General features: G+C 47.6%; 10 protein-coding genes across 10 annotated transcripts; 3 read left to right on the forward strand and 7 right to left on the reverse strand.

Moving 5' to 3' along the window:
• Positions 1-191: 191 nt before the first annotated feature.
• On the reverse strand, positions 192-2,141 carry L228DRAFT_236693 (hypothetical protein; the record flags this gene model as incomplete). The annotated part of the gene is made up of 7 exons (XM_018330855.1): positions 192-825; positions 892-995; positions 1,056-1,124; positions 1,401-1,494; positions 1,571-1,641; positions 1,680-1,725; positions 1,828-2,141. The coding sequence occupies 7 exons, from the start codon at positions 2,139-2,141 to the stop codon at positions 192-194; spliced, it is 1,332 nt and encodes a 443-aa protein (XP_018191173.1).
• A 1,515-nt stretch (positions 2,142-3,656) lies between these two features.
• L228DRAFT_274981 (hypothetical protein) lies at positions 3,657-5,621 on the reverse strand (the record flags this gene model as incomplete). Its single annotated transcript, XM_018335609.1, has 2 exons — positions 3,657-5,283; positions 5,339-5,621. 2 exons carry the CDS (start codon positions 5,619-5,621, stop codon positions 4,019-4,021), a joined length of 1,548 nt encoding a protein of 515 aa, XP_018191174.1. The 3' UTR covers positions 3,657-4,018.
• Positions 5,622-7,331: 1,710 nt separating this feature from the next.
• On the forward strand, positions 7,332-8,504 carry L228DRAFT_266081 (putative porphobilinogen synthase; the record flags this gene model as incomplete). The annotated part of the gene is made up of 2 exons (XM_018334808.1): positions 7,332-7,535; positions 7,596-8,504. 2 exons carry the CDS (start codon positions 7,332-7,334, stop codon positions 8,502-8,504), a joined length of 1,113 nt encoding a protein of 370 aa, XP_018191175.1.
• A 400-nt stretch (positions 8,505-8,904) lies between these two features.
• On the reverse strand, positions 8,905-10,614 carry L228DRAFT_244499 (hypothetical protein). Its single transcript, XM_018331938.1, has 4 exons — positions 10,193-10,614; positions 9,991-10,089; positions 9,708-9,820; positions 8,905-9,557 (listed from the first exon to the last, which is right to left on the reverse strand). Exons 1-4 carry the CDS (start codon positions 10,282-10,284, stop codon positions 9,220-9,222), a joined length of 642 nt encoding a protein of 213 aa, XP_018191176.1. The 5' UTR covers positions 10,285-10,614; the 3' UTR covers positions 8,905-9,219.
• A 1,176-nt stretch (positions 10,615-11,790) lies between these two features.
• On the reverse strand, positions 11,791-12,787 carry L228DRAFT_244500 (hypothetical protein; the record flags this gene model as incomplete). The annotated part of the gene is made up of 1 exon (XM_018331939.1): positions 11,791-12,787. A coding segment is annotated over exon 1 (371 nt), but the record flags the coding sequence as incomplete, so codon positions are not given.
• Positions 12,788-15,567: 2,780 nt separating this feature from the next.
• L228DRAFT_266084 (HECT-domain-containing protein) lies at positions 15,568-18,586 on the reverse strand (the record flags this gene model as incomplete). The annotated part of the gene is made up of 11 exons (XM_018334809.1): positions 15,568-15,667; positions 15,720-15,889; positions 15,943-16,168; positions 16,219-16,356; positions 16,412-16,705; positions 16,770-17,961; positions 18,017-18,150; positions 18,207-18,312; positions 18,380-18,418; positions 18,472-18,494; positions 18,564-18,586. 11 exons carry the CDS (start codon positions 18,584-18,586, stop codon positions 15,568-15,570), a joined length of 2,445 nt encoding a protein of 814 aa, XP_018191178.1.
• A 692-nt stretch (positions 18,587-19,278) lies between these two features.
• On the reverse strand, positions 19,279-20,775 carry L228DRAFT_244504 (RNP domain protein). Its single transcript, XM_018331940.1, has 5 exons — positions 20,560-20,775; positions 20,383-20,472; positions 19,987-20,243; positions 19,771-19,858; positions 19,279-19,716 (listed from the first exon to the last, which is right to left on the reverse strand). Exons 2-5 carry the CDS (start codon positions 20,449-20,451, stop codon positions 19,564-19,566), a joined length of 567 nt encoding a protein of 188 aa, XP_018191179.1. The 5' UTR covers positions 20,452-20,472; positions 20,560-20,775; the 3' UTR covers positions 19,279-19,563.
• Positions 20,776-21,097: 322 nt separating this feature from the next.
• Positions 21,098-22,071, forward strand: L228DRAFT_280852 (hypothetical protein; the record flags this gene model as incomplete). The annotated part of the gene is made up of 3 exons (XM_018335835.1): positions 21,098-21,134; positions 21,188-21,966; positions 22,020-22,071. Coding segments are annotated over 3 exons (867 nt in total), but the record flags the coding sequence as incomplete, so codon positions are not given.
• A 1,833-nt stretch (positions 22,072-23,904) lies between these two features.
• On the forward strand, positions 23,905-25,450 carry L228DRAFT_80173 (hypothetical protein). Its single transcript, XM_018336871.1, has 2 exons — positions 23,905-24,468; positions 24,778-25,450. The coding sequence occupies exons 1-2, from the start codon at positions 24,056-24,058 to the stop codon at positions 25,061-25,063; spliced, it is 699 nt and encodes a 232-aa protein (XP_018191181.1). The 5' UTR covers positions 23,905-24,055; the 3' UTR covers positions 25,064-25,450.
• Positions 25,202-27,827, reverse strand: L228DRAFT_236702 (hypothetical protein; the record flags this gene model as incomplete). Its single annotated transcript, XM_018330856.1, has 4 exons — positions 25,202-25,888; positions 25,945-27,372; positions 27,422-27,515; positions 27,580-27,827. 4 exons carry the CDS (start codon positions 27,825-27,827, stop codon positions 25,202-25,204), a joined length of 2,457 nt encoding a protein of 818 aa, XP_018191182.1.
• Between the last annotated feature and the right edge of the window lie 151 nt (positions 27,828-27,978).

The raw sequence follows: 27,978 nt of genomic DNA on the forward strand, positions 1-27,978 counted from the left end.
CTGCGTAAATCTAGTTGAGCATTCCCCCAGATATTTTAGGCTCTCGGTCACTTAGAGTCCTCCGTACGACAGTTAAACAAATTTCCTCGTAAGATCCCGCATGAAAAGAGGGGCGGATGATCTAGAATTACTCTCGATAGAATGAGAGAAGGCAGTGGAAACAACGGTCAACAGTTTCCGAATCCGCGAGATCAGTCCTTGCACGAGGGCCAGTCGTCTCGGTGTTCATGATAGATACACGGATTCCTTAGAAGATGACAAGACGGGGAGGGCCCAATTGCCTTGGGCCAGAATCTCATTGCCGCCACGACACCGCCGAGAAACGTCTTCGAAAGGCTCGACCTGACATCAGCCATCAGAGCCTTGTCATCGTTATATTCTTTGATGTCGTCCAGCAGCTTATCCATGAGGCTGTACTCGGGAACAGAAGCGAGAATGCGACCTTTAAAGTACCAGGGTGGGGATCGATACTTATGCGCCTTGATCCAGTCTATAACGATGTCGACGCAGATGTCCTTGAGTAGAGGAACCTTGTATTCGTAGGCGATTTGGTAGACTCTCGCCAACGTACGAAAGTCCAGTTTTCCTTCGAAAAAGAGGCCAGAAATGCGTTTCAAGTTGCGACCCTTGAGCCAGAGCTCAAAGATATAGAATCGATAACTCTCTGCGTATGGTAGATGAAGTGTGTTTGCATTCTTGAAGATACTTGCAAAATATGTTGAAGATTTGCAAATCAGACGCTTCTTGAAAGAATACGAGCGTACACTTTCTGGTGGATGTCCCATGAAAATGTTGACGAGTTCATCTCCATCACTATCGTAGGAGCTGAAATTTGGGACCGAATGAGTTGTCTGTTGACGTGCTTGCGTTTCTGAATTCTGAAACACTTACATTGGACGTTTTTCAAGCACTTCTTTCTTTGCAAAAACTTTTTGGGTAGTCTGAAGGGGTGTGAAGGACTTTGCTCTGACACAAGAATGATTGCCCGCCTGTGCCTACACAGGATGTTGTTAGGTGTTGCACAAATGTAAGAAAGACGGCAAGATTCCTCGTACCAGGATCAGCTGCTGATTTCCGTCAATAGAAGTCATGACGCAGAAGCAATCCGAATGGTCAAGGAGAGACTGGGGAATAACAAAAAGGTGACGATGAGAGTGAACATAAGAAGAGGTAATGCAGAACCACGTGAGCAACATATTGATAAATTCAGAGGGCAGTGAATAATTTTCGCTCCGAAAGCCAAAGAGTGTTCAGGCTTCAGAATACAACCTGTGAATGAGGTACTCGGGTATCAGTATGCCAGGTCATAATTGGTGATTGTCCTTCTCAAAGGCACAAAGAAAGATGAACAACAGATAAACCCAGCACGGTAGTATATCCACAATTGGCAAAAGACTCACTGGGCCCATTTGCAAACCCATTGCAAAATCACAAAATAACATGTATATCCCATAAGATGAAGTAAGGTAAAATGAATTGGAACTGAATGCATGACTGTTCAAATCAATTCAGAAGCAGATCTCGTGGATATCATCATAGTCCATCATTCCAGTCCTTCAAGGTTCAGTACCTAGAGACAACATTTGCAACGCCCAGCGATACTAGAAATACACATATCCTCGCAAAAGAAAAGGCCCATCGCTGATCATGAATGGTATATATCTCTTTCTAAATCATACACGTTCCTGCAAATTTGCAGGGTTATCCTCGTTCATGACGTCTCGGCTAGAAATCCATTAGTATCAGCCATGATCCTATTATGTGAGAAGATCGTCTGGAGTCAATAACCTACCAATTCGAAATGCCTGGATTCATATCTAAACGGACGACTTTCGTCCCCCCAAAGCCCCCCTCATCCGGGTCATGGCATCGGACATTCTGTCGCCGATGCTTGAACGTCGTCGAGTAGAGACCCAGGTGCCGCCTCGGTGGCTGCTGAGAGTCATACCCGAAAGAGCTGAATCATCCGAGGCGTTGGATTCGCGGCGCTCGCGATCAGCGAAAGTAGAGTTTGAAGTCTCGCCAGTGTAGGGCTGGAATTCGTAGTGATTCCGACGAAGACGTGCCTTCAAAGGAGGATTGCTCTCAAGATGCCGCTCGCCGGAGGGCAAATAAGACATGTGAGGAGCGCAGGACTGCATTTTGGAATACTTTAATAGTCTCGGTGGGAGTGATATGTGTAAGAGTGTTTAAGGTGACCTTTATATGATCAAAGATGGATTTGCAAGATTCGCCTTGGAACGAGTTGTTGAAGGTAGAGAGTCCTTTGAGCTGGGGTAGTTGTTGGGGGTTTATATATTCTACGATTGGCACTTGAGGGAGGGTAGGTGTAGAAGGGACGCCAGCAGCAGAACAGGGCCGGGCACGGGCACGGGCAGGCTACGGCATCGCTACCTAATTCTAGATACGAGTCAGGAAGGCCTGCACGAGCAACAAATTCGGTATGGAGGCAATCAATGTACGGCCTCTGTAGCATCAAAAGACGGCACATCTTGACGCCAAGAAAGTTCTCCACAGACAGTCTTCCTTTTCTGGGGAAGTCTGGGGTTGCTGTGGGTCTCCACACATGGCGTTCGATGGCGATCTCAACCGGGAGATAAGTTATGATGCCAACGAAAGGGTCGTACGGTTTCACATGATCCCACATGGCTTGCTGTACCGGTTACCAGTGGAAGAGATAGAGCTCTTCACTGTTTCGGCAGTCTTGTGCGAAAACGACTCGAGTAAAAGGAACCAGTTACTTAGCGACCAAGTAACGGTGACAAAAGCCATCGATTGGAATTGATGAAAGCGGCGTTTGGGTTGGGTCGGGGAGATATCCGATAGTGGTAGGGGACGAAGCGATTGATTGCGAGAAAGGAAAGGTTTCAGCAGTCCTTGTGGTCGTGCTCCATGTGGGGGATCAGCCAAAGTGGAGACTCTCGACCGGGTCCCAGCCAGTCATTGCGTGTCCTTGGTAGAAATTCTCTGCTCCTCGTGTCGTTTTGAAGGCGACGGGATGCTGAAGGAAGAGAAAGTGGGTCCGGGTAACCTTGGAAAGTGGGTCTCCTTTGTAAAATCTGGGGGTGGAGAATCACTGATGTGGAGAAACAAGTACGAGTATGGGGAAGAACCTGCAAGATTGAGTATCAGTACGCTAAAAAACTCTAATTGATTGCTGCAGCGAAAGGTGTCTGGTACTCACCAATGCGGCCTTACCATCTAGGTCAGTGGCTTGTTCCAGGTCGGTCCACGTCGGCTCATCATCTCCCCGAATTTCGTTATCCCTTTCAGTGCGCGGTTGCCATAAGTTAGTTATTCTCTTATTGAAGCGTTGCCTTCAGTTCAGGGTTCTTGGTGGATCTTTGGGATCGGCTGCGCGTCGAGCAACTTCAACCCAATAAGCGCTCTCTTAACGCGCACACCTACGTCAATGGGATACGTCGCCCCTGAACGATATACGTCAAGAAGAAATCAGGTGATGTTTGTCCCAAGATCTTCCGTCGATGATCTCCTTGGAAGAAAACAACAAAAAATGGAGCCCATCTTTTATTTCATCACCGCTGATGAAAGCACTTTGTCCTGAACGCGAACGTTGGGAGGAAGATGACTGTCGTGCTTCCCCACGAATCCCCACAGCATAACGAGAGTGGGTCCACTTTCGCTACATCCCGCGCTTCAAGCAAAGTGGATCCTCCGAGAAGTCTTGAAGTATCTCTTGGCTATTAGCTTAGCAAGTGGGATGTCTCAATTCTGTGAATAATATCCCTCAACTAGTGATCTAGCAAATTAAGGTCGATAGACAAGGAGCGATAAGGATTGAAACACCTTTGATAGCGACCATCGAAAGGAGTGCCCTATCATGCAACATCAAACACAAGCCGAATGCGACTAGAATGGTTCAGACTGAATCCAGGCGATAGAGCTAATATTCAACCAGCAATTCTGCCCATTTCACAGATCGAAAGTCAGCAGGAGAGCCATGTCCGCCTTTTCTAGATGCTAAGCAAGTTGAGAGCCCGACGTCTGCCTAGACGTCTCAGCGCTTTCTTCCGATCTGGTATTCTGGCGAATCCATTTGCAGCTCGTCAACTTCTGAAAATTCAGCGCCTCTGAACAAGCTCATCAACGATTCACTTTCCTGACGCTTCCCAGTATGGTGTTGGACTGTCAGTTCGGCTGGCGAATGGTCGTGCTGTTTTATACATTCCTTTCCGCCTTTTATTTTACCGTCAGATAAATGGGGTTGCTTGCACTGTCCTTTCCCAAAATTTCCCGGATTTCCGCTGGAAGCTTTTACGATACCACTTAGCTTCCGATTTGGGTCTTTGGATTTGAGTGCTCCGGTTTGGAGTTGTTCTATGTTATGATCGAGCGAGTCACCTGGCTTTGAATTGCTCGCCTCCTTTTTTGTCTTTTTCGGAGGGGCCGGACTGCCAGCAACATTCATGTCCTTTGATTGCCTTTTGGACGCGTATGGGCGCTTGTGCAATTCTAAATATGTCGCTTCATCATTCACCTGGTGAGCATTACCGGCTTGCTGTGTTGATGTGTCAAGTTGAGTGATATTATTTGCGGTCGCTCGTTGCCCGTTGACGATCGGGCTGTCTCCAAAAGCTCGGATTTCGAAACGCGCGTTCGGCGTGGAATGGTCCATCGGACTGCTCGAGAAAAACTCTACATCGGTATGCTGCGCCAATGGAGATACCCAGTTGGAGAAGTCTGAAGGGCGCCTTGACCTTTCTTCTGGACTTTTTGACACATTTCCCATGATAGTCCCCTGATTAGGTATTGTCTCGGCCTGGATATTCGACATCTCAACATCCTTTGCCGTAGTATGTATATCTGGGTGCTTGCTCTCATGGGAGCTTCTCGTTACCTGCCTGGGCTGCTCCTTATGTCGGAATTCTCCTCTGCCAGTGCGAGATTGCATCCGAAAGCCTGTTTTTCGTTCTGCTTCACCCAGCTCTTTGTGGTGCGTCAGATCTTCTACAGCATTTCGGTCTGACTCTGTTGCCCACATTCGCTCTCTAAAGGCGGTCTTCACCCTTTCCAATGTCTCATGTCCCTTTCTCAAAGTGGACGTTGCTTCATTATCGAAGGAACTTCGTGTGGGTTTAACGGAGTCATGAGATGAAGCAACGCCAGACACGACAGCAGCCCGATGGTCTTTGCTCAAGAACTCTTTGTCTGTTGGACGCGACGGTTTACTGGGTGGACCTGATTTTCCGCTTGCTCTAACTTCAATGATTTGACCTCTTGGAGCTTCGTGAGCAGATTGAATTCCAATCCTCGTGCCGGAACCTAGGGCATCACAGTTAATCACTTTCTAGCTCATTCCGGACGTTTGTGACAGTACTTTTAACATCACTTATGTGTACTTCCTCTAATACGTCCTCTGTATAATCACTTTGCCCTTCAAATGTATATGGAATAGCTGGCAACGGTTTGTTTATGCTTGATTTTTGAACTGTTCCGTGAGAATTTTGGGCGCTGGAGGATTCAGAATCATCTGCTTCATGCTTTGGATTCTCTCCAATATCCGACCAGTCATCGAGAAGCGCATCCGCCAGTTGATCGGTCGTGTCTAAACTCAGCTCAAGCCGTGGATCGACATTCTGGGGTGACGCTTCAGCTTCCATGTGAGATTCTGCGAATTGATCAGTGGCTAAGAAAAAAACTCTGAGAAGGAAAATATATGCTTGCGTTTGGCATAGGTGTTCTCTTCATCACGAAACACTGAGAACGAAGTCAGCAGGCGGTTCTTCTTTTTGCCGTACATGGTCATGCTGAGTAGATATGAGAGCTTTGTAAAGAGTTGAGGTTGGGATTTTTAAGCTTCCAGAAGGTGTAGGAGTGGGGAGATGGTCCCGGTGTCAGAGGAGATATATCTGGCAAAGGATGTTGTCCTGCAGGTCTCTCTACGTTCTTCCTCTAACAAAGGACTCTATACCACGGAAGAGCTCGGCATTTACGCGTTTCAATAGAATAGGCAGAAATTTATGGACAATGACAATGATGTGAAGCCATAATGTGGACATTGCTTGACGCCGTTGAGATAGATCTTAATGACTACACCCTATTGCGACACCGAGACAAAGAAAACCACTTGAGGTGCATAAAAAGCAAACAGTAAGTATATGGCTGGATACCTGAAAGACTAGGTACATTCAATTCATGATTCCTCTTTTACTGTACTGCCATGAAGGTTCACCGGGTAATTAACTCCATTTGACATATCTCCTAGCCCTCGGACAAAGAGAAGTTGCTACTAGGAAGCCCTGCGGGTTTGATATCATTCATATCAGAGCAAGGCAGCGGCGTCACGTGACGGTACACAATTCTCTTCGATGTACAAGCATTTTCCACCTGTGTCTGGAATTTTTGGTGGATATAGTCGTGGAAATACGACGCTAAGGATCAGCGAAGATGCGGAGAAAGGGATTCTCACCGGAGCCAGATGATAGACGAACAAAAGGGGGGAGGTCTATCGTCATGTAGGCAGATAAAAACAGTACACATAACCGCAAAGATAGGACCGGCATGTTGGCAGGAGAAGCCAAGACACGTTGAGAGATGAGATGAAATAGATATTGAAGTCATTAATAAAAAGAGGCCGAGCATGTCAAAAGTATCAAAATCTTGAAAGAGCCATGAGTCCGAAATAGAAAGAGCAGAAAAGCAGGAAAGCAGCATGAAATGAGTATGATCTAATAGGCTTGGAGGCACACAATAACATAGCTGTCATTGCAAGCTACTGTAGATATTCCAACGGTACAAAATATCTGAATTCATCAGAATAAATGGAGTGATGTCAACAGATTAATCATTGTACGGACGATAGATGATCTAGACGAAGAGTCGCTTATCATATCAGCCTCGGTTCCGGCCGGTCATCGGCCCAAACTCTGTCGCTGACAATCTCTAGAGTTTGATTGGCTGTAGATTCCGAGGGATGCCCCGGGCAGGAAAAGCCGACAAAACTGAAATATTGTTTCCCGGCCCGACGACGCCGTCGCTGGTCCCCCCAGAGTCGACTCAGCTCTCGTCCTGACGAGCTTCAATTTCTCTTGCCCCCATCTCCTGCAGGAACCTCATTGTGGAAACGATCCTTACTTGCGTTGCTGGCCGTGCTGTCTCATCCGTTGGGAAGTTCAGGCCCTCCTCAGAACAATTTCACGCTCAAGCCTCCTTAGAATTGGCCTAAGCCAGTCCGCCCTCTTGCACCATCGGCAGTCTTTTGTGCCACCACATCTTTCCTCTCCTTTCATTATCTGTGATTGAATCCCCCCTCTTTGAACAGTTTCTTCGGTCTTTGCAATCTCTTCCAACGTCCAATCCTAATCGTCAAGATGTCTTTTTCTTCCTTGGTCTCCGATCTCACCTACCGCGACAGCGACCGCGACGACCGCCGATCTCAATTATCCCGTGCTCGATCGTATGCCAGCACAGCCGCGACGAGCGTGAGCATCTCCGGCGACATCTCTAGTCAGTTGCACGGCGGTTACTCTCACCCGCTGGCTCGATCATGGCAAGCCGAGCGTCAATTGACCAAGGTACGATTAGTCGTATCTATAACCCAATTAGCCATCTATCAAGTTACTGACACATTACAGTCCATGCTTATTTACCCACTCTTCGTTTCCGATCAGCCTGATGAGGAGGTGTTGATCCCCTCCCTACCGGGCCAGTGCCGCCGCGGTATTAATCGCCTTGTTCCTTTCCTCGAGCCCCTGATCAAGAAGGGCCTTCAATCCGTTATGCTCTTCGGTGTCCCTGTCGCTCCCGGTGTCAAGGACGCCCTCGGCACCGCCGCCGATGATCCCAAGGGACCCGTCATCCAATCCATCAAACTTCTCCGCCGCCGATTCCCCGACCTCTTCATCACCACCGACGTCTGCCTCTGCGAGTACACTTCCCACGGACACTGCGGTATTCTCCGCGAGGACGGCAGCTTGAACAACGAGCTGTCCGTCGACCGTATCAGCGATGTCGCCATGGCCTATGCCTACGCTGGTGCACACTGCGTTGCCCCATCTGACATGAACGACGGCCGCATCCGCGCTATCAAGCTGAAGCTTATTGAGGCGGGCATTTCCCACAAGGTCGTGCTCATGTCCTACGCGGCCAAGTTCTCCGGCTGCTTGTACGGTCCCTTCCGTGACGCCGCGGGCTCCTGCCCTTCATTTGGAGACCGCAAATGCTACCAGCTCCCTCCTGGTGGCCGTGGTCTCGCCCGCCGCGCCATCACTCGTGACATTCAAGAGGGCGCGGACATCATCATGGTCAAGCCGGCAAGTCAATACCTCGACATCATCAGTGACGCCAAGGAAATTGGACGTGATCTTCCCGTCGCGGCGTACCAAGTATCTGGCGAGTTTGCCATGATTCACGCCGGAGCCAAGGCCGGCGTTTTCGATCTCAAGACCATGGCTTTTGAGGCTACCCAGGGCATTCTCCGGGCCGGCGCGACCATTGTCGTCAGCTATTTTACGCCCGACTTCCTCGAGTGGTTGAGCAACTAAAGGGTTAAAACAGTTGATCAACCACTGATGAGCTTCGACAAATGGGTTGGTGTTTAGTGGACCTCGTTGGATTGGTGTCATAGGGTGGCGTTTGCTATTTCTCGCATATATGGTGTCTCCGTCTCGGGACAAATCTATCTCCCCGCTCTCTTTCATTCCTATTTCTCACATTTTTGCATGCGGAAACTCCTTGCTTCATTTTCGATATCCTTTGGGCTCATATTTTTATTCTTATTTTTTTTCCCTTCTTTTCCGGTGCATTATTATCGGACGTTCGTTTCTTTTTCCCCCTCTCTACTTGACCAAAAGCTGGACGCTGGTTGGGTTTGATCTATTGTACATCTAGGCATCCTGATATATTTCTCACGTAATCTTCTCAAGTTCTAGCATCAATACAAAAGCAGGTTCTTTTGGTTTTCTTTTCTTTATTCATTATTTTCGTCCTTGGAGTAATCTACTGTCTGCCAATGAAACAAAATACACCAATTTCTTCCCGCTCCCATTGAAGATAACAATTGTCCAAACGAATGCTTCCAGACTCATGTCTGAAATAGTGTTTTTCTTTTCTCTTCTTTTTCTGAACGAGTGACTATTTTCCTTTCAAACGAGTGTCTTTTTTTGTATGTTTCTCAATAAAACGAGTGTGTTACTCATATCCCACGGGTTGTGGTCCGACCTCTCAAAATCAGAGATAAACTACGAAGGGTAAATCAGATCAAAAGCCCCCTATTCCCCATCCCACAACCAGGCCACCAAGCCCAACCAGCGCGACTGCCGCACCCATGCCGCCACGGCCGAGTCCGACAACCAGGCCAGATGCTGCATTGTGACTTTTCGAGCCGGTGGCAGTGGCGGCGCTGGTCTCCTTTCCGGTGCCAGTGTGCGATGTCGCGGTCGCGGTGCTAGCTGCTGCACCAGCGCGTGATTTGGCCGCGGAGGACAGGGACTTGATTTCGCTGCCAAGGGTCGAGCCGTATTTCGAAGTAAGTGAGGATGCGGCGGCAGCAACTTTGGAAGTCGCGCTCTTCGCGAGATCAGTGAGAGAGGAGAGCTCTGTGTTTTGTTGCGGCAGGGTTAGTGGGGAGATTTGAAAGCGGAAACCCAGGGTAGAGTGAAAGGAATTGATATTTTTGGTAATTGAACATCGTGAAGAAGGAAGAGGAATGAGAAGAAGACGAGAGGATTCAGAGCATTATGGCGTACCAGAGGTCTTCTTTGCGGTCAAAGTTGCGTACACGCTTGCGGCGTTGCAGTTGGCTACGACGTTTTGCTGGGCAGAGAATTTGCCAGAGTCGCCAGGACAGTTGTTGTAGCACCTGGTGCATTGTGGTGTTATTTAATAAAGACCATAATGATTCTGCAAGCGTTCGGGGAGTTCAAGGGTGTCTCGGACATAATTTCGTATGTAACTAATAAGGAGAAAAAGGGCGGGACAAGGAATAGAGTTGAGCGGAATATGACTATTGATCTGGGCAATTGAACTCACGTCAAGACATTGGTGTACTTGTCGCACAGACACTTATAATCATTTGATTGGCATGTTCCCAGTTGCGTATTCTCTGTGGCCAGACATGCATCAAGAATACTGCGATGGTCGTGATATGTCAGTTTTTGTCTCCATTCAAATCCCAGCAACTTTGCAAAGTGAGAATATGTCTAGGAATCGTGTCAGAAACAATAACACGTACTTTTGAGCCGCGCATGACGACGAGGCCGTACTCTGGCCCAACGCCACGCTGGCGGCAGAAATGAAGATGAGTGCGCCCGTAAGATACTGCATTTTGCGTATCGACTATGCCGTGTTAGAGCCTGGGTGCGGGTATGTTATTGGATAAAGATAGATAGGCAACAAGAACTATATCCAGCCGCCGTCCCCGGACTTGTAATCGAAGGTTTCTGTGGTAGTATAATATCAGCACTCCGAATCGGAATTGCAAATGCCCTTTGCCTCGTGCGAATTTATGTTGTTGACAAACCCGAGGAAGGGAAGTGTACTGCAATAGCGAAGAACCAGCGAGGGTGTGGGGAGCGGATGGGATCGTTAGCCCAAAGAAGGAAGGAGCTTTGGAGAAGCCCTTGGAGATCGAAGTTGAAGGGGTGACGAGGAAAAAGAAAAAGGAAAGAAGGAAGAAGAGAGATGTAGAAAAGAGAAGAAACAAAGTTATACATAGTAAAATACGACCCAAGGACAACTCACAACAATGCGGACAAACAAATATCTCGGGAGACAGTCAAGGTAAACAACGTGCCACCTGACACAGGCATCTGCCCCGCGATTGTCCGTTTTTAGATGACCATGATTCGTGCATTTTCAATTCCCATGTGTTCGACTGCTTCTCAGGCCGCGCCCAGCACCAAGAAATGTAAATTAGACAATTCTCCTGGGGTCGTCGAGGATACCAAACATGCCATAGATAAAAGATTCAGACGATAAAGAATTGGATTTGCGTGTATCTGAGCCAAGGAGAAGCATGTGATTTCATGAAAATGACGTTTCAGATGTTGCAGCGGCCAAAGCCGGGGAAATCACTCGAAGCATTCCTGAAATGGGGAAACAAAAACATTGAGCAACGAATCCGCAGGGGCCAACCTCATGGTTTTTGCAGTAAGGGTCACTTAAGCGATTCTTCCAGCGCAACTAACAAAGAGGGGGAAAAGATCATTCTGGAACAGAGCAGCTGTATCATGCCGTCCTGTTTGTGGGAAAACAGGGTCCGTGTTGCCCTTTCCGCAGGTAGCATCCCTTGCATTGCATGGACAGAGGGTCGATTATTGAAGAAGCCGCTGTCCACTAAACGGAACAAGTGACAAATGTGTCATTTTCCCAGAAGGGGAAGCACCGATTGATAGTGGGTTAATGGCTCTGTTCTACACCAGAACAGAGGAACGCCATTGTCGAGCGAGAAGGTCGTGAAGCGTTGGAGGTTGTCGTCCAAGCAACCGAGACGTCATTGAGAATGGGGAGCGAAGAGGAACAAATTCCTTGGTCTGACTAGGTAACCCAAAGAACGCGAGCCTGTACCCGTCAACAAGAGCAAAGAGGTTATTTTTGGGATACCGCGTGATTAATTTTCTACCAACACCTTTTAACTCTGTACAATGATGAACTATTCATGATAAGTATCCTTATTCGAATAGACTAATAACGAAAGACATATGACAACAAGTCTGCTGACAATATCATTTTATTTAGGCTGATTTCCGGTTGCATATTCTCAAGAACTAAATGTAATATTAACATACCACACAGTCAGTGATTCAATTCTATGTCATGATTTATTGGTTTGGTGTACTTCGGTATTATGAGAAGAAATTGACGCCGGAGCCCTAAATGCATGGATGAGTGTAAATAACCCATTGTTTTAGGTTCATAGTACGCCCTTCCTATCATGAGTTAAAATATGCAAGTGCTGTAGAGACACCCATATTCAAAAAGGGCCAAGATATGTTAAATTGAATATTTGGATAAAACAGACATTTACAGGACAGGCAAAAGCTCAAACTTCAAAACACTGAACAACAGAACCACTGGCCGTGATTGCTGCCCAATACAAAACCCATCCTATATATAAAAGTCTGCAATGACCCTCGATCATTGGAATACTCAGTTCCATCAAAGCCCCCCATATTTCCTGTATGTCTTCATCACATATCATTTCCATGGCAAGCTCTCTCGTTTGCTTAACAGCTCCGGAGACTTAACTCTCATTAGCTGTATCTAAAGGTCACGCCGTGCATCTCGTTTAATCACCGGTAACGCCGTCAACCTTAAGGTAGGGTCCATTGCTGATATTCGTGCAGCCGGTACGTCCACCTCCAGAGCCCTCGCCGGAGAGCTGGGTGCAGCCTGAGTCGCAAGCGCTGTTAGGGCAAGCATATACTGGCGGGTTGATGGCGTCGGTGCCAAGCACAACGAAGCCGACTTCAATATCGTAGTCAGACTGTCCAACGGGGACGCACTGGGCAGAGCTGGTCACCTCGTAGATCTGAGAGTCCTGCTCGCCATGGTCGCAGTCGGATCCTTGCGGGTACAGGTAGTATTGGAAGGCTTCCTGAGCGGCGGCCTGGGTAGCAAAGGCAGCAAAGGCCATGCCGAGGACGGCGAGAGCGCGGACCATTTTGACTCTGAACAAGTATCTATCAGCCCTTGCCTTTCTTTTCTTCTTTCATGATTTTCTCCATGTGATGAATTAAAAGGCACAAAGTCCCTAAAAGGGCCAAACATACATTTTTGGATTGAAAATTAAGTAAGGCTCAATTTCAGTGTCGGAGGCAATGACAACTCCCTTTTCCCAAATGGCTTGGTCGATAGATTGCTTTGCGGTGATTTGGAATGGAAAGAGGAATTCAAGAGGAATCAAGTCTTCTTTAAATAATCTTTTCCTGCAATTAGAGCGCAATGGAAGAATTGCCGAACGTCGAGATCTCGTATTATTTCGAACTACATGATCTCGTGAAAGCCACCAAGTTGTTGGCTCCAATTTTATGAAACTTTCCATCTCTCGATAAACCAGGAATCGGACATGATTTGCACTCTCAGGGCTACCAAACCATGAGCTAGCTTCTTGCTAAACCTGCACATGCGCATCAATGTCGAGCGAATGGCTCACTCAAAACGTAACAGGAAAGACGGAATTCGCCTTCGAGGCAGAAGGAGACCGCGAGGGAAGACATGTCGGGTTGTAGCAGTGCCAGAGACAAAGGTGGAGAATCCTTGAGACCTATATTGCACACAAGTCATATTGGCCTATCAAATTCTTCATATCGTGACACGGGACGGCAATAAAGACACCGCTTTTCTTTTCCACGCTCTTATCAGCCTTATGTTGCATCGGTTTTCGTGCCTCTCTACTCCGTAGTGCCAGTGTCACGGCGTGTGGCTGGAAACAAGCATTCGAACTCGGGGTAACCCCTGAAAATGACATCAAGCACCTCGCCATGCGCATAGTAGGCCCATGCAACGGCCTACTGGTAAGGTGGAGATTCTGCCCTAACAGGTCGGGGTTCGGTGTGAAGAGCTGCCGGTGCAAACGGTGTGATATTACGGAGTTATAGATGCCTCCTTTATTTCATAAATCTGCCACGTCCTAAGCGTAGATAATCAACAAGTCAGATGTTTTAATCAACCCGCTACAGACGGGAACTGCGCTTACATTACTGTACCTGGATCCTACAATCTCGTAGTGGGTCTCGCGGGGCGAGCCGTCCAAGGCACGGTGCTGGAGCCGAATTGAAACGTGGTGCTCTAGTTTTTACCACCTTACTGTTATAACGTGGAAAGCATTTGAGCTGTAGGCACTCCAGGCAGCCTTAACCTAGTACTTCGGACAAGCCGAATAGGTCCTTCGGTCTCACGAGCCGCTAGGGCGTTTCCAAAGTCGCCCTCTTATTATTAGTATTGCAAGTCGGGCTTGATCAACGATGGTGCATCTGTTCGTCTCCACAATCTGCTCCTACTCCGGGGTCGAAGAAGATCATATTGCATTGGCATCGGTAATAGTGGTTGTCGACAAGCCTGCTGATGTCAGCTTAATCTTCCTCGCGGGAGAAATTGGGGCACTTGCTCCTCGTAGCCACACTCCATAATGGCATAACCTACCCCACTAACTGAAACCAACGCATACTGACCGCCTGCAAGATTTATCGGAGAAGATTTTAAATCACGCAGGATGTGTACTCGTACATTCCACAAACCTCCAGAGGCGAATATCTCGGTCTTTGGACATCTAGACATGTTGACATGGTCTAGTAATCGCACTAGAGTCGGTAAATTCGGAAGCGTACGCGCAAGCCAGCTGTATGCATCGAACCACTAGCAGATAAGATTTAGTTATAGTTCCTCTGCTACAGTTATTCGATTTAGCTACCGCAGACTGCAGGAAAAGGTAACTGGCGGATATGACCAACTAAATTGCCATGTTAGACGGTAGCTAATAATTCTTTCTGACACCTAATGCTCCAAGTCTGCGTAGCGCCGCTTATTCAACTGCACTGACATAATTTGAACGTACCATTTTCACTAAGATACACTTAATTTGCAACCTTCCTAGTCAAGAAATAGAGTGAGAAATTCATCAATAAAACTGGGGCTCATCACGCATGATCAAAAACCATTTCGGTGATTCCTAGATGTTTCTGCCCTAAGATTAGCCTCCACCATGATTCCCTCTCGACCTCGCTCCCAGTCTCTCTTCCGATAAATCGCCATAAGTAAAACCTTACTGTTGGGTACCATATTACTCTTTCCGGCCCCCAATATCAGAAATCCGATGAGCCACTCGTCCGCCGATCAGAGACGTAAACAGATTATACTAGGCACCCATGCTCACCGTGCACAATACCTTTTCGCCTCCTCTATCATTACACTTACAACACGTCATCTATGTGCTTGTCGTAATGGGCTCATAACAGTTGCTACCAACCAGCTGCAGTTGTCGAGATGTCGTCCTAGGACGCTATTATTATTGATTACGGTTCAGGAACAATCTCAACCTGCGCGAGTCTCATGGTGGACAGACAGTGCTTTCATAGACAAGTGCAAGTGTTAAACATAATATGAAGAATATCGAGTAATGTGTTCGAGTAATATCAAATTCAACTCCAAGTCTGATCATTTCTTGCCGCGTCTACCATTGGCCAGAAACGTTCGTGTGCATATGGCATCATGCTGATATCGATCGTGTGATATATTGTCAGAGGGTAATGTAGAGTAACTGCAGTAAATCAGGCTTACGCTTCAAATATTATCTTAGCATCCATCATGTAGTAATTCTCCTTCGCTTTGAGTTTCATAAATGTGCTTTGAAATGACCAGGTCAAAAGCAGCGTCGGAGTACGCGGGTTTGAAAGAAGGAAAATGAAAGGAAAATATGGGGAGTCTGCACTGGTTTCACCCCTTGAATCAGGAGAGAAACAGCAAATTACAAAGCAAGGGGGAAAGAGAAAGAAAATACACCGAACGACCGTCGGTGACTGTACAATGTAGCGCCAATGAACCCAATAATTCAACTCTCCAGAAAGAGAGACACAACAACGATGAAATAACGGCGGCTGTTCACAGCCTCTATTCCTGTCCGAAACCCACTGTTTCCTCCACGGCAATGCCCAATTTTTGGTTCAAAACTTCAAAGGTCTTGTATGGTGGCAAGTCAAGCCGGTTGAAGCTGAAGGTGACGTCAGCACGATGGAATTGGCATGCCATATACTTGTACTTACCAGGTATGTGATTTTGGAAGTTGCGTAATTTCTCCAGACTTTTCAATCGTAAAGCGTCTCGGGCCATCGCTGCCTTGCAGATCTTTAAAACCATTGACTGGTATACGTGATGTGCCAGTGGCGAACTGTAGCAGACGAGATTTTTGCTCCGCATCCCAGCTTCGGATACACTGAAAATCATTAGACTTTCCAGATCTCCAAGTATCATGAGCACGAGACTTACCTTCCAGAAGTTCTGGATAACTTCATCAGACTCTGTGTACCCTCTGTAATCGGTATGCTTCTTCCAGTCTTCTACATCAATGTCCGCAATACCGCCAATGAGCAGCTCAAGCTCTCTCTCATCGAAAACGTTAATGAGGTCCGGCGGGATCAGCTCATTGAACCCAGTAACGAACGCATTGAACTGTTCCTCAACACGCTTCTGGATCCTCCATTCCGTAATGAGGCTGTACAACAATTAGCATCGGTAAAACGGGGCAATAAAATGGAAACTTACTCTATGTACTCCTTCTTGTTTTCGTTGGTGACGTCGATATTTCGACCATTCGGCTTCAAATCAATCGTGACAGTCTCGCCGAATCGCTCGTCATCAGTAGAGAACGTCAGGTCGAGGATGCCGTCGATGTCATTTTCCCTAAATTCATCAGTAGGGAATTCTGGGCAGAAAAAGGCTGCAAAAGCCATCTTACAATGTCCAAGTGAGGTTACGGTGGAAATCGGCATCAACGCCCTCCATGTCGGCCAGTGTCACCTTCTTCCGCAGGATCATCTTATAGAAGGCACCAATGAAAAAGGCATCCAAGAAACGTCTATGGAAAATGGCCAATCCAACGACACGTCCAATGAATTTGAAGTAGCTGAGATGTTCGGGGTTGATTCCGGAGTGGGGATTGATCTGAAGAGTATAATTGTCATGGGCAGAGTATTCGAAGAGACAGTAAAAGGGGTTGAACATCTCATGAGACAGAAGGAAGAAGAACTCTCTGTAATCGGTGTATTAGCATACACCATTAATCTCTGAAGATTTAGAGCAAGGCTCAAACTCACCGGGAAAGACCACCGTAATCCAGACCGTCCTCGCCGTCAAACTTGATCATCAAGCGCTTCTTCAAATCGGTGGCGCTCTGTCGCATAATCTCACCGTAAGCGTCATCGAAGATATGTGATCTTCGGACCTTAACATGGCACTGGCCTGAAAGAATGCGCAGTGCGGGCTGAGACCGGAAGTAAATGAGCTTTCTTCTGAAGTCTCGCTTGTACTGGGGCACGTTCTGATCCAGTGAGGACGGAAGTCTTGGATCATCCCATGTGGTAGTCTTCGTATTATGGTCGACAAAGTACACTCTGGCAGTGTTGGTAAGCCGCATTTCCCATCCGCTGGGGAGAGGGCCAAGTTGCGATACGGGCTGTTGCTGGATTGTGGTGTTGTTGGCGTTCTGACCATACATCCGGATGTATTGCTGCCGCCGAGGATCAACCCAGGTAGTCGTGCGCGTATTGTGATCCACAAAATACGGTCTCCCTTCCGGGGTATGGCGCTGCTCCCATCCTGGCGGAAGCTCCCCAGTTCCAGCGGTAGTAGCTCCGGTTGCAAGTGCGACGGTACCGGCATGAGGACTGCCACCTTGCTGGGGCTGCGGGGTTTGATCATGACTAGGGGAATTCGCTCCTGTACGGTCCTCTGGCAGCATCCGGTTCTGGTGTCTAGCACGCTCCATTGCCGTATTGGCCTCCATTTGATTTCGTTGGTCGCGCTCATTGTACGTGGTTGACGGTCGTGTCCAGGTCGTTGACCGTGTATTATGGTCTACGTAGTACGTACGGCCAAGATTGTCTTCCCGACGTTCCCAGCCTGCGGGTAGTCTTCCTTGGTTATCCTCGAATGAGCTAAACGTACGAGGTGCCGCTGACTGGCCGGCGCCATTAAGGGATGTCGCAGTTGCAGTCGCAGCCGCAGCTGCAGTTGTGGGCGCTCGAGACGGTGTTGGGCTTGTAGCAGCCGATCGACCTTCCGAGTGTACGCCAGGGCCAAGAAGGTCGGGGTTCACAGGCAACGGGTTCGAGGGCAGTTGGGCAATGGGCCCATTTGCTGTGGAAGCTGCACTCACTGAGGGTCTCGCGGATTGATTTTGTCCCCGAGCCGGAATAGGCTGGCCCAGATGGGTAGAGAGGTTGATTATAAGTTTTCCATGAACGACAAGGTTATCGTTAGACTTCTTCAAGTCTCTAGTGAGCATTTCTAACCCAGTGTCAGCCAGATTTGCGTCCCAGCAGAGATTGGGGGCCTTTTTTACCATCCCCTCCGGCGTCAAGATCCAAGACTGATCCAATGCGCACATTAATGACACCAAGGAAGCCTTGGTCCTTCTTCTTGAACTTCTTTTGGTCAAAGATCTGAATGGCGAGAATGCTATCTTCGTTCGCTCTCCTGTATATCTTCCTGTTAAAGCATGATCTTAATTTCGAAGAGGCTGAACAACATACATGTCAAAACTCTCATTCCAGTATGGGTTGAGGGTTTTTTTAATGACTGATGTCGTTTTGGTCTGCTCTCCACCAATCGTCGCGACAGCGAAGGGATCAGGGAACCCTAGAATATTGTTAATACCTGAAAAAGCCGCGAGCTTTCCCGGAAGTCAGAAAGTGTTTCAACATACGGAATACATCCCGTTTGTAGAGTCCATCAGCGGCAATTACTAGAGCAGTTAGGATCGCTTTTGACAATGTTTCTCAAAGTTCAGGGACATACTGGTAACCCGCAGGTTTGGCTCGCTGAGGCAGTAGATGTCAGTAAATGGAATCGTGACCACAGTATCATCGCGTAATGCGGGGTGAACTTACTCTGGTAGATTCGAATCAGCCATCTCGTCCTGATCGTCGTCGCCAAAGCAATGCCTCGACGATGGATCCACTGGATGTATCTTTACGAGCCGTGAAAGAACAGAAAGGGGGAACGGGCGAGGTCAAGCTAGCCCTCTCAGGGAGCAGGGTGGATATTTGCCGGGAGCTGATGAGGCAGTGCAAACCTCCAGCATCCAGGAGAGGCGAGCGAAAGTATCTCCGCTCTCCTCACAGCACCCAGGCACGAATCGACCTGGCTCTTAAGCTTTGCAAATCGTCACAGTCAGAAAAGTGGTGAGCGCAATGATGTAGAAAAGTGATTGAGGGCGAAGATTCGATGTGGTATGGGTTGCTGCTCCCTGCGGTTTTCTCCGTCTGGTGGTTGAAATGGTTTCACCCGCCAAAGATAGCAGCACTTGGTCCCCTCAGTCCCCCCGCGCTGGGTACTTAAGGGACCAGTTCTCTTCTTAAGGAATCGACCGATGCCGGATCATTTCATTACCTCACTCGACTGGAGAATCACAATATTGTATTTGCTAATCACTTTCAAAAAGGGAGGAAAGGAGGGTGACTTGGTAAAGTTGCCTTCTTCATCACTGCTCTGCCACAGCGCGCCGTTTCGAGTCACTCGCTCATACCCTCACCAAAAAGTCACGACGCCAAGTGGGATGATGTTCGTCATTGTTACGCGGCAATATCTACAACTCCCACATCCAGCAGCTTAACATTCTTCGATTTCACTATGCAGACTCTAGGAACATTTATTTCCATCCTTTGAAGAAATTACTTTTCATTGTTGCAACTGTGTCATTAACTTCATCGCACTCTTTCTGTGTCGAAGCTTGTATTCCCCCTAAAACCAAACCATATAATGTACAATGGAAATCAAGTAATTGGCTACCAAATGCCGATCGTGATAGGAAGCCCTACAACGTAAAATCTGGCCACCAAGGGCATATGATTCTTCCTTCCAGGAGCCTAATCAAAGGAAGTGTCGTTCTCAGTACGGCGCATATCCGCGTCCTCGTCCCCGATAACCGCCACGGTAGCCGCCCCGAGGAGGGCCGCCTCGGAAGCTCCCACGACCACGGAAACCGCCACGACCACGACCGCGGCCGGCCATTCCCGGAACGTTTGTGCGCTTTGGAACAACCTATAGTATGTCAATACCACTTTAATTTCTCTCATAGGGGATATGTCGACGAACCTTGAGGCTTCTGCCACGGAATACACTCTCGTTGAGCACAAGGGCCTGCGCAACCAGGCTAGGCTCGCTGAACTCCACGTACGCATACCTGCATTAGCCCATTAGCCACCCATCTCTTGCCAGGTAATGCGAAGCTCTCTAGAGGAGATGATCATGATGATAATGTCGGGTTACAGAGATTGCGTCGACGAACGTCTTCAGCGTGGAGAGACCAACCCTTTAGGATGACCGGTGAATTTATCCAACAAGATTGTCACTCGATTTATCGATCCGCAGCTCTGAAAGTGTGCTTGAATTTCCTCTGGCGAAGCGCCATAGTCGACATTTCCCACAAAGATACTTCGTGCATCGATATCCTCCTTGTCTTCCCGCAAATCTTTGGTCTGCTCGTCTAATGAGTCTTGCATCTCGCGCAGCTTGGCAGCTTCCGCCTCCATCTCAGCAACTCGCTTCTTCATAACGAGGATCTCTTCCTATATTCTTTAATCAATATCTAAGACAACGCAAGTCGATCGGCAAAGCATGGAAACCGGTGTTTCAGATCAAAGTTGTACATGTTCGAAGCAGGCGGTCTGAAAGTATGCGAGGTTTGAGTTTGGAGATTATGCGTACCTCCTCATTTCCCTCTTCATCGTGAGTATCAAGCTGCTCATCGTCCCGTTTTACGATGTCGTCCGCCATGATTGGTGCAAGTTAAGCCTTCTGGTACCAGTCAGTGAAACAATCCCCACAGAAATGAACCATTCCAAGTTGAATGGAAAAAAAGAGATACATATAAAGTGCGCGTACTTTTATTATCAATAAGAGCAATCGAAAGCAAATCGTGTAATCAAATAAAAAGATTGGAGAAGATCTTGATCGATGGATGAGCTGCCTAAAGACCCACGTCGGAGCTCGCAAATCGCGATTTAGATCTCGCCAAAGTCTGGAGAGGCTCAAGCGACTGACGCGAGATGTTCGGCTAATGTGGTTTGGCTACGGCCTGTGCTGTGCAGCCTGGCAGATATTCCGCGGGCATCTAGCCGGAGTTCCACTCCCAACGACTCATACGATTCACTACGCAGAGTTAATTCCTTGATGCTGCAGACTATACCAGCCAGACGTGCAACGGCGGACGCTCGAACCTTCCACTTGCGCAATTCAAACCTTAGCCCCAAAGCAATCATCTTTGCCTCCCTTGGCTGGTGTAACTCCACAACAATTCCAATAATGTGAACTTCAATAATACTGTCATCTTTGCTCCCCTTGTGGAAGACTATTTGGTGAAGGGAGTTATTGTGTTGTGACTATACTGCCCGTCCCTTTCCTCTCCCTTCCTCCCACTACAATGGGCTATCGGGGAGCATGGAACATTATCCATCAAGGTACATGGATATTCTGTAATGTGAGTTTCGCCAGGAGCTAAACTATCCAACAGGCAAGGTATATCTCTACATTAGTGAAGACGAATATGTTTGTTTTCCAGAGGACGAAGGCGACCTTGTCCGTTGTGTCACTAAATTTCTTCGTGATTTCTCAAAATTTCAAAAACAACAGAATATCAGGCCATTCCCTCTATCTTTACAGATAAATTTCAGTTGCGTGTATACACTTGATCTGGATCATAAAATATTGAAAGCGAAATCATGGGTTGATACAGAAGACAGTTATAAGCTGGACGTTACAGTCTTCCGTATCGCCGACTCAGGAAAAGTGCGTCTACAACGGGTGGCAGGTGAAGAATGCAAGGCCGTCAGATTGAGTCTTCCTTCAACCGTTGGAAATTACACATTGTCTGGACTTCATTCGGAGGGACTTGAGCAGAAACTCAGCGATCTCTTACTTCAATCAAACCCCATACGCCTTTTCCACGAGCAGCTTATTCTGGATATCACATTTCAGTGGCGGTCTTTTTTTGGTGACCCCGATAATTGGAGCACATCCTGGCTTCTACAGAAGACTCTCTGCGATGCAATTCTGCGGGTAGCTGCTTGGGACTTTAGAGTTCATGAACCTGATGCAGTTGGTGAAGATGGCGAGCTACCGGAAGTGCTTTCGATAGCACCTTCTGCGTTCCCCGAATGGTCTCCTTGCACATCTGACATCTTTTGGTTCCACCGCTTCCTTATTGTTGTATGTGAGGATGCTTCGAACGGTGCTCTAGGAGCCTTGGCTCTGGATAGAGCAAGGATCTATCTGAAGGGAGCTTCAGCCACGGTGATAATCCTTTCCCTGACAAGCGTTGTGATTGCAACAATTGATTCGTCTAGCATTCAATGCACATGGCCCGTACCGCTTTTTGGGCCAGACTCGAGATATGCCAGTCAGGGATGCGCTTCCTCCTAGGCCTCTTCACATCACCTGCCTGGCCAGCAAAGAAAATGCTTCTGCATCGAAAGGTACCATATCCGATGGAGCTCTGGCGAATAATCTTTCAAAATCTTGACTCGAACTCGAGGATTCAATTTGCCCAGACCGCACAACCATTTGAAGACATTTACTATTCATGCTTACCGGAATTGGAGATTGCCGGATCATCGAACGTCCTGCTAGCGAATGGAGATTACGCAATAGAATGTGCAGAATCCAAAAGCACGGATCTATGGGGAAATTAGTATTGGCAAGGCATCTCACTTTTCACCCTATTTCCTTTGCGATCTATTTTAAAAACAGATTTCCTGGTCTCTCCTATATCAACACGCTAGGTCATTGAGATCACGAAGCCTTTTTTATTGATACCATTCAATTTCACTTATTTCCGACGTCTCTTCGCACTTCTTCCTGCGGCATACTCTTTGTCTCCGATCTATTATAAACCTCCATCTAGTTCCGCGCTCATCAACGTTCCGGAGGCATCGGCGTAGACGCGAGGTAGCGAAACATGGTATGAATGGCGTTGACGTGGTCAGTGTTTCCTAAATCCCATCGCTGCTGCAATGCAGTAATCGGGATAGGCACCAGGTTGTTGAGATGTTCGAAAGTTGGCTCTTGTTTTTAATTTTTTTAAGGGCAATTTCACGCCTCCTTATTAGGTTTGTGAAGCATTGAGGCGTGTTTTGCGATTCCTCAGCGGCGTTGTCCAACTGTTCAAAAGCGGTATTCCAGTTATCGCTCTATAATTGTATGGTCCCAAAGGATAAGTTCTCCAAAACTCTCAAATGAAATTTGGCTTGTAACTGCCCCGTAGCTGTTCCGGTACAGTTTCTAACAATCAGGGGGGCAGTGGGGAACGGATTTATTGGGGTAATCATTCCTATTCCAACTGACCCTATCTTTACTTCCTCTTAATACTATACACCATTGGACCAACTATCTCTTTTTATTGGTCATTCTGGTAGGTGCAAAGACCCTTTCTCACGTTGAACGGATCGGGCTGGCCTTTGCCCATTTTAAGGCAACTTATGTCCCTCTCTTTAAGAGACCATCAATATATATTTGAAGCATAACATCTTATACCGTTCAATGCTATATATAACGAATCTTCTTTTATAGCAATGATACATTTTGCCAGACTTGATGCTTATGTTTTGTATATGTTTTTAAAACTTGAGTGCAAAATATTTAATACTTAAAAATGGGGTATTTAATTTATTATATTATTATTTCGAAAAAAAAAAAAAAAAAAAAAAAAAAAACCAACAAGGAAATTCAGGATCGTGTTAAGAATAGTATTACCATCTTCATCCTGCATATAAAACAAACCTATCTTACAATCAAACTGGTAAATATAAAGACCGCTTTTTGTAGATACGTTGCAGGAGTAGATTTTTCAAGCAACACAGGACTTCATCCTCGTGGCGTAACAACAACATCCGAAGCGACCAGCCAAACCGCCTCAGCATCTTATCGCAACAAACACAACCTTATCAGCCACGACCCTTTATGCCGCACAGACCAAGCTGCCGTCTCTGTTGTTTCCCAGATCCATCATCTGCTGCCCCCCACTGGGCAGTCACCTCGCTCCCTCTCCCATAACCCAAACACTGTAAAATCTGTGACCTGAACAGCGAGCTCCATTATACTATCCTGTGTCTCTGTAACAAACCGACAAATTTGAAAACCAAAATATTACTTAAAGGCTTATTTCAGACCGTCTGCAAATATACATTTACCTCTCCACCTAATATCCGACGCGAGCTCTTCCAAAAGAGATAAATACAAAAAAAAGAATAAGGATCAAAAACAACCCGACAACGAGGGGAAACCAACCCGGGGATACGAAGGAAAACAACCAGAAAAACACAAAGGAAAATAACCAGAAAATCCCAGAAGGAAAAAACAGCAACAACTACCCACCTAAAAAATAATGAGCAACGATTACACTCAGCCGCTCCTGCGGGAGGATCAACGCGCGCTCGCGCACGCCGCGCACGATCGGATCCACCGCTTTCTGCACGTGGGCGGCAGTAGCAGTAGTAATAATGACAACGATGGAGGAGGAGAGGAAGATGCGACAATATATTCAAAATTACACCGTGGGCGAAGACATCTTCAACGGTTCCTTACGTCCAAGACGGGACACTACTCTGTCCTGCTGCTCGTCGTGCTGGACGTGTCGTGTATCATGGCGGATTTTGTCATCAACCTGTTCATGTGCGAGCGAAAGCATCCGGGGCATGGGTGGGCAATTGCGCTCGAGGCACTGGGCATTACGAGTTTAGTGTTCTCGTGCCTTTTCATGCTGGAATTGATGGCTTCGGTATGCGCGTTTGGGTTTGGGTAAGTTGTATTTTTTTTTTTTTTTTTTTGCCCCCATGTTGTTTGGATTTGGCTTCTGTAGAGCATCATATTTGCTGGTGCAGGGTTTATGTACGAGTCGAGGTTCTCAGGGTGGGCTAGGTAAGGTAGGTAGGGAGGTGGTTAAAACGCTTGGCTTCAGCAGGGGGCAATGAGTCTTGGCAGCTTGGCACTCGTCTCGTCTTTACGGTACTTCTGCTTGTACTTTGTCTAATTTGGCTGATGTGGAGAGTCACATACCGTGCACGGTATCCTCAGCTAAGGGTTTTGCTAATTGCTTCGGAACTCTAGGTATTTCAATTCATGGTTTCATTGCTTCGATGCTACAGTTATTGTGGCTGGCTTTGTCATTGATGTGCTCTTGCGGGGTGTGGTTGAAGAGGTTGCTTCTCTCGTCATTGTACTGCGACTCTGGCGTGTCTTCAAAATCATGGAAGAGCTCAGCGTGGGCGCCCAAGAGCAAATGGAAGAACTCGTGGAGAGACTGGAAAAGCTGGAGCAAGAGAACCGTGAGTTGAGAAAGGAGATCAACGCCATGAAGAGCGATGCCGCACGCGGTTCGAATGACCGTGGATGAGGTTGAAATTCGTCCATGATTGTATAAATGCTAGTGAGCGCTCGGCCACGGTCATCTTATCACAAATCTTTAGTTCGTTGGTGCTTCCAAAATCACCTGTATGTTAAAGCAGCATCTAAGCGCCAGCTGTATATGCCCTCATCTGTTCAAGCTCAATAGGGCCTCAATATATTTCCGCGTATCAATGCCTATGCCCTCGGCAAGTTTACCTGGGCCCCAACCTCCTCTGCCCGCCGCTATGCCGCTATCGCGTGCAAATCGGCCGCTTGATCTGCTCGCAGGTGCAACATAGTCGCTAGCTTTCCGGACTAGGTAGGCTTCTCGGTAATCGCTCATGGGGGAATTGTTCTTCATATCAAACGGCACAGTTCTGGGGTGCGGCAGTCGCATCCAAACAACCCACCAGCCACGGCTGGTCTTGCACGTTCGCTCAACTTCAGATGTATTCCGCCGAGTCGAGCTAAATGTATTGAGAATCTGAGTATGAACATTCAGTGCTTCGATTCTCGTCCAAGGTAGACTTCCTCCGGTTAGAGTTGGCTCAAAAACACTGGCAAGTTCGGGTATATTTGGTATGGAAGTATGCACGGTCATGTTGGGCGGATCGTAGACGAGGTCATAGATGGGTTCCTTGTTTGTCGTTGAGGTTGTGCTTTTTGGTATTAGTGCTTTGTCCACGCGCTCCAGTACCTTGTCAGGTGAAGTCGAAGATAATAGGGATCGATAAAGTGGTCCAAGCGAGCGATGTAGCAGACGATAAAACGACGCCATTGCTAACGACCCTGCTTGGGCATCGAAAATAAAAGTGAAGATGAACGGTTGGCGCTGAGAAGAAATGAGCAATTTGACACCAAAAGGAATAGAAGAGAGCAGACACTTACAACGTAGACTACGACCCTAGCACGCTTCGTCTCCAAAATTCGCTGTCGCTGGGAAGCCCCCTCCTTCTCAGCGATAGAATGTGGTCCTTCGGTCGAAGAATGACCCCCAGAGTCGCTGCCAACCTTAGTTGAAGAGCCTGGTTTGTTCTCCGTCTTGTCAAGCAAAGCGACATGCAATGACCGCAGCAATATTCGGCTTTCTTCATCATCATCATTATTTTCTTCTTCTTGACTATCCTCGTCAAGGCTCCCTTTCAGGCCAATCATAAAATGGCCAGTGTGACGATCCCGTCGCGCCTGAGAAGTAATTCTCGTATCAAGAGATGCAGCACTTTGTTCTTGTGCTTCAGTAGATCGAGTTGCCTCTCGATTCTCATCTTGGTCCTTTACATGCGGACTTGGGTCGCGACTGACCGAAGAGTTGGGTGATTGCATCCTTTTTCTGAACGACCCACCCCAGCTTGAGCCGTAGCCTAAGGTAAAGTATTTCATCAACGTGTCTGAGATTGTCGACCCAGCTTCGGAAGGAGTTCGAGAGCCTTCGGCGTCCGCAGAGTCAATCGAGGCGGAAACTCTGTCGAGGGATTCGTTGGCTGCCGTCACAATTGGTGGAGGAATTCCGACCGGTAAATCTGTTCCTGGAGAAGCTATAGTCCTGTTCAATCTCAAAGGTACCCTCTGATCAGCCCTCATCGCGGCCGACGGAGTACGACTGGCGCTAGCTCTATCTCGTCGCCGTCGGCGTGTCGAAGTTGGATTATCTTTGACTCCATAGGCATCCTCGCCATACGTGTAGAGCAACTCCATCCAATCGGTAACCGATTTCAACGAGGAGCGCGAGATTGCGCCCAGACCAGAGAAGATGATCCCGTCAGCCTGGTTAGGTGACACGCCGGCGTAGGGCCATTGTTGCCCGGATTCTGGGTCATCATTCTCTGCTGATGAAGGCTGATTGATGGATGACTCGGCGGTATTAGCAGGTGGTTCGCCAAATCTTGATACAACAAGATCAATCAAGCCTTCTGTGCCATCAACCAAGCCTTCCAGAACCTCCCGCTCGCCACTTCCCCAGTCTTCTTCACCAACACCGATCCCCAGCTCGCCCCCGGCAGCAAGCTTCAAGCCACCGAAGATATCCGCTGCCGGGTTTCCATTCAGAAGCACGTCCCATTCCTTGGCGAAAAATGACCAGAAACGATCCAAGATACTGCAGAACCTGGATTTGCTTAAGCGCATGTAGATTTCATTTAATGACGGACCATGATGTAGTAGGAAGATGCCATGGGCTCTGATGAGTTGCTGAATCAGAAGGGCTGGCGGAGACACCTCTCTTGAAGAGAATTCTACTTCGGGAGCGGGGGGCGTCGAAGTCCCACTTGTTGCAGATTTTCCGTGGCCGATGGCGGGAAGTCTGGTTAAATCGATTGACTAGGTACTGTTAGGGAGGAAGCCACGAGAATCAATATGGGTTACATACAGCAAGTATCCACCAGTCACGTTCCAGCTCGTATAGTACTATACGTGACTTTTCTGTCTCGATGGAATCGACTGGCTCTCCTCCAGAGAAGCCCCTGGAAATCTTTTCAGCAACTCCGTTCCGAAAGAGATACGGTACATCGCATTCAGGCACGCAACCTTGCAAACTCAACCATGCCTTGGGCTAGTCCAACTTGGCGCATTCTCTCATTTTCTTCCTCATTGTCGACATTTCCCGGTCCTTGGGTGGCCGCAGCTCTCCGCCGAGCCTTGCTGGCGGAGGAGTAATAGAAAATTATTTGATCTTTGAGCGTTTCATCCTTGAGGCTGATGGAAGGATTGTATATTGTAAGGAACGCTAATTTTGCAGGGACTATCTTCCCTGTAAAGACAGGTGGTTCAGACATGGCATTGTTTCGATAATGTCCTGTCTCAACCAGAAGATTGGAAAGATGAGGTTGGATGTCAACAGTGACGTCTTAGAAGTTATTAATAACCTTCCAATTGTGAACAGGTTACGCGACTGTTCTAAAGTGTGTGGATCGGCACGTTCCGTGC

Source organism: Xylona heveae (assembly GCF_001619985.1).
Source record: "Xylona heveae TC161 unplaced genomic scaffold L228scaffold_2, whole genome shotgun sequence".
Classification (NCBI taxonomy): Eukaryota; Fungi; Ascomycota; class Xylonomycetes; order Xylonales; family Xylonaceae; genus Xylona; species Xylona heveae.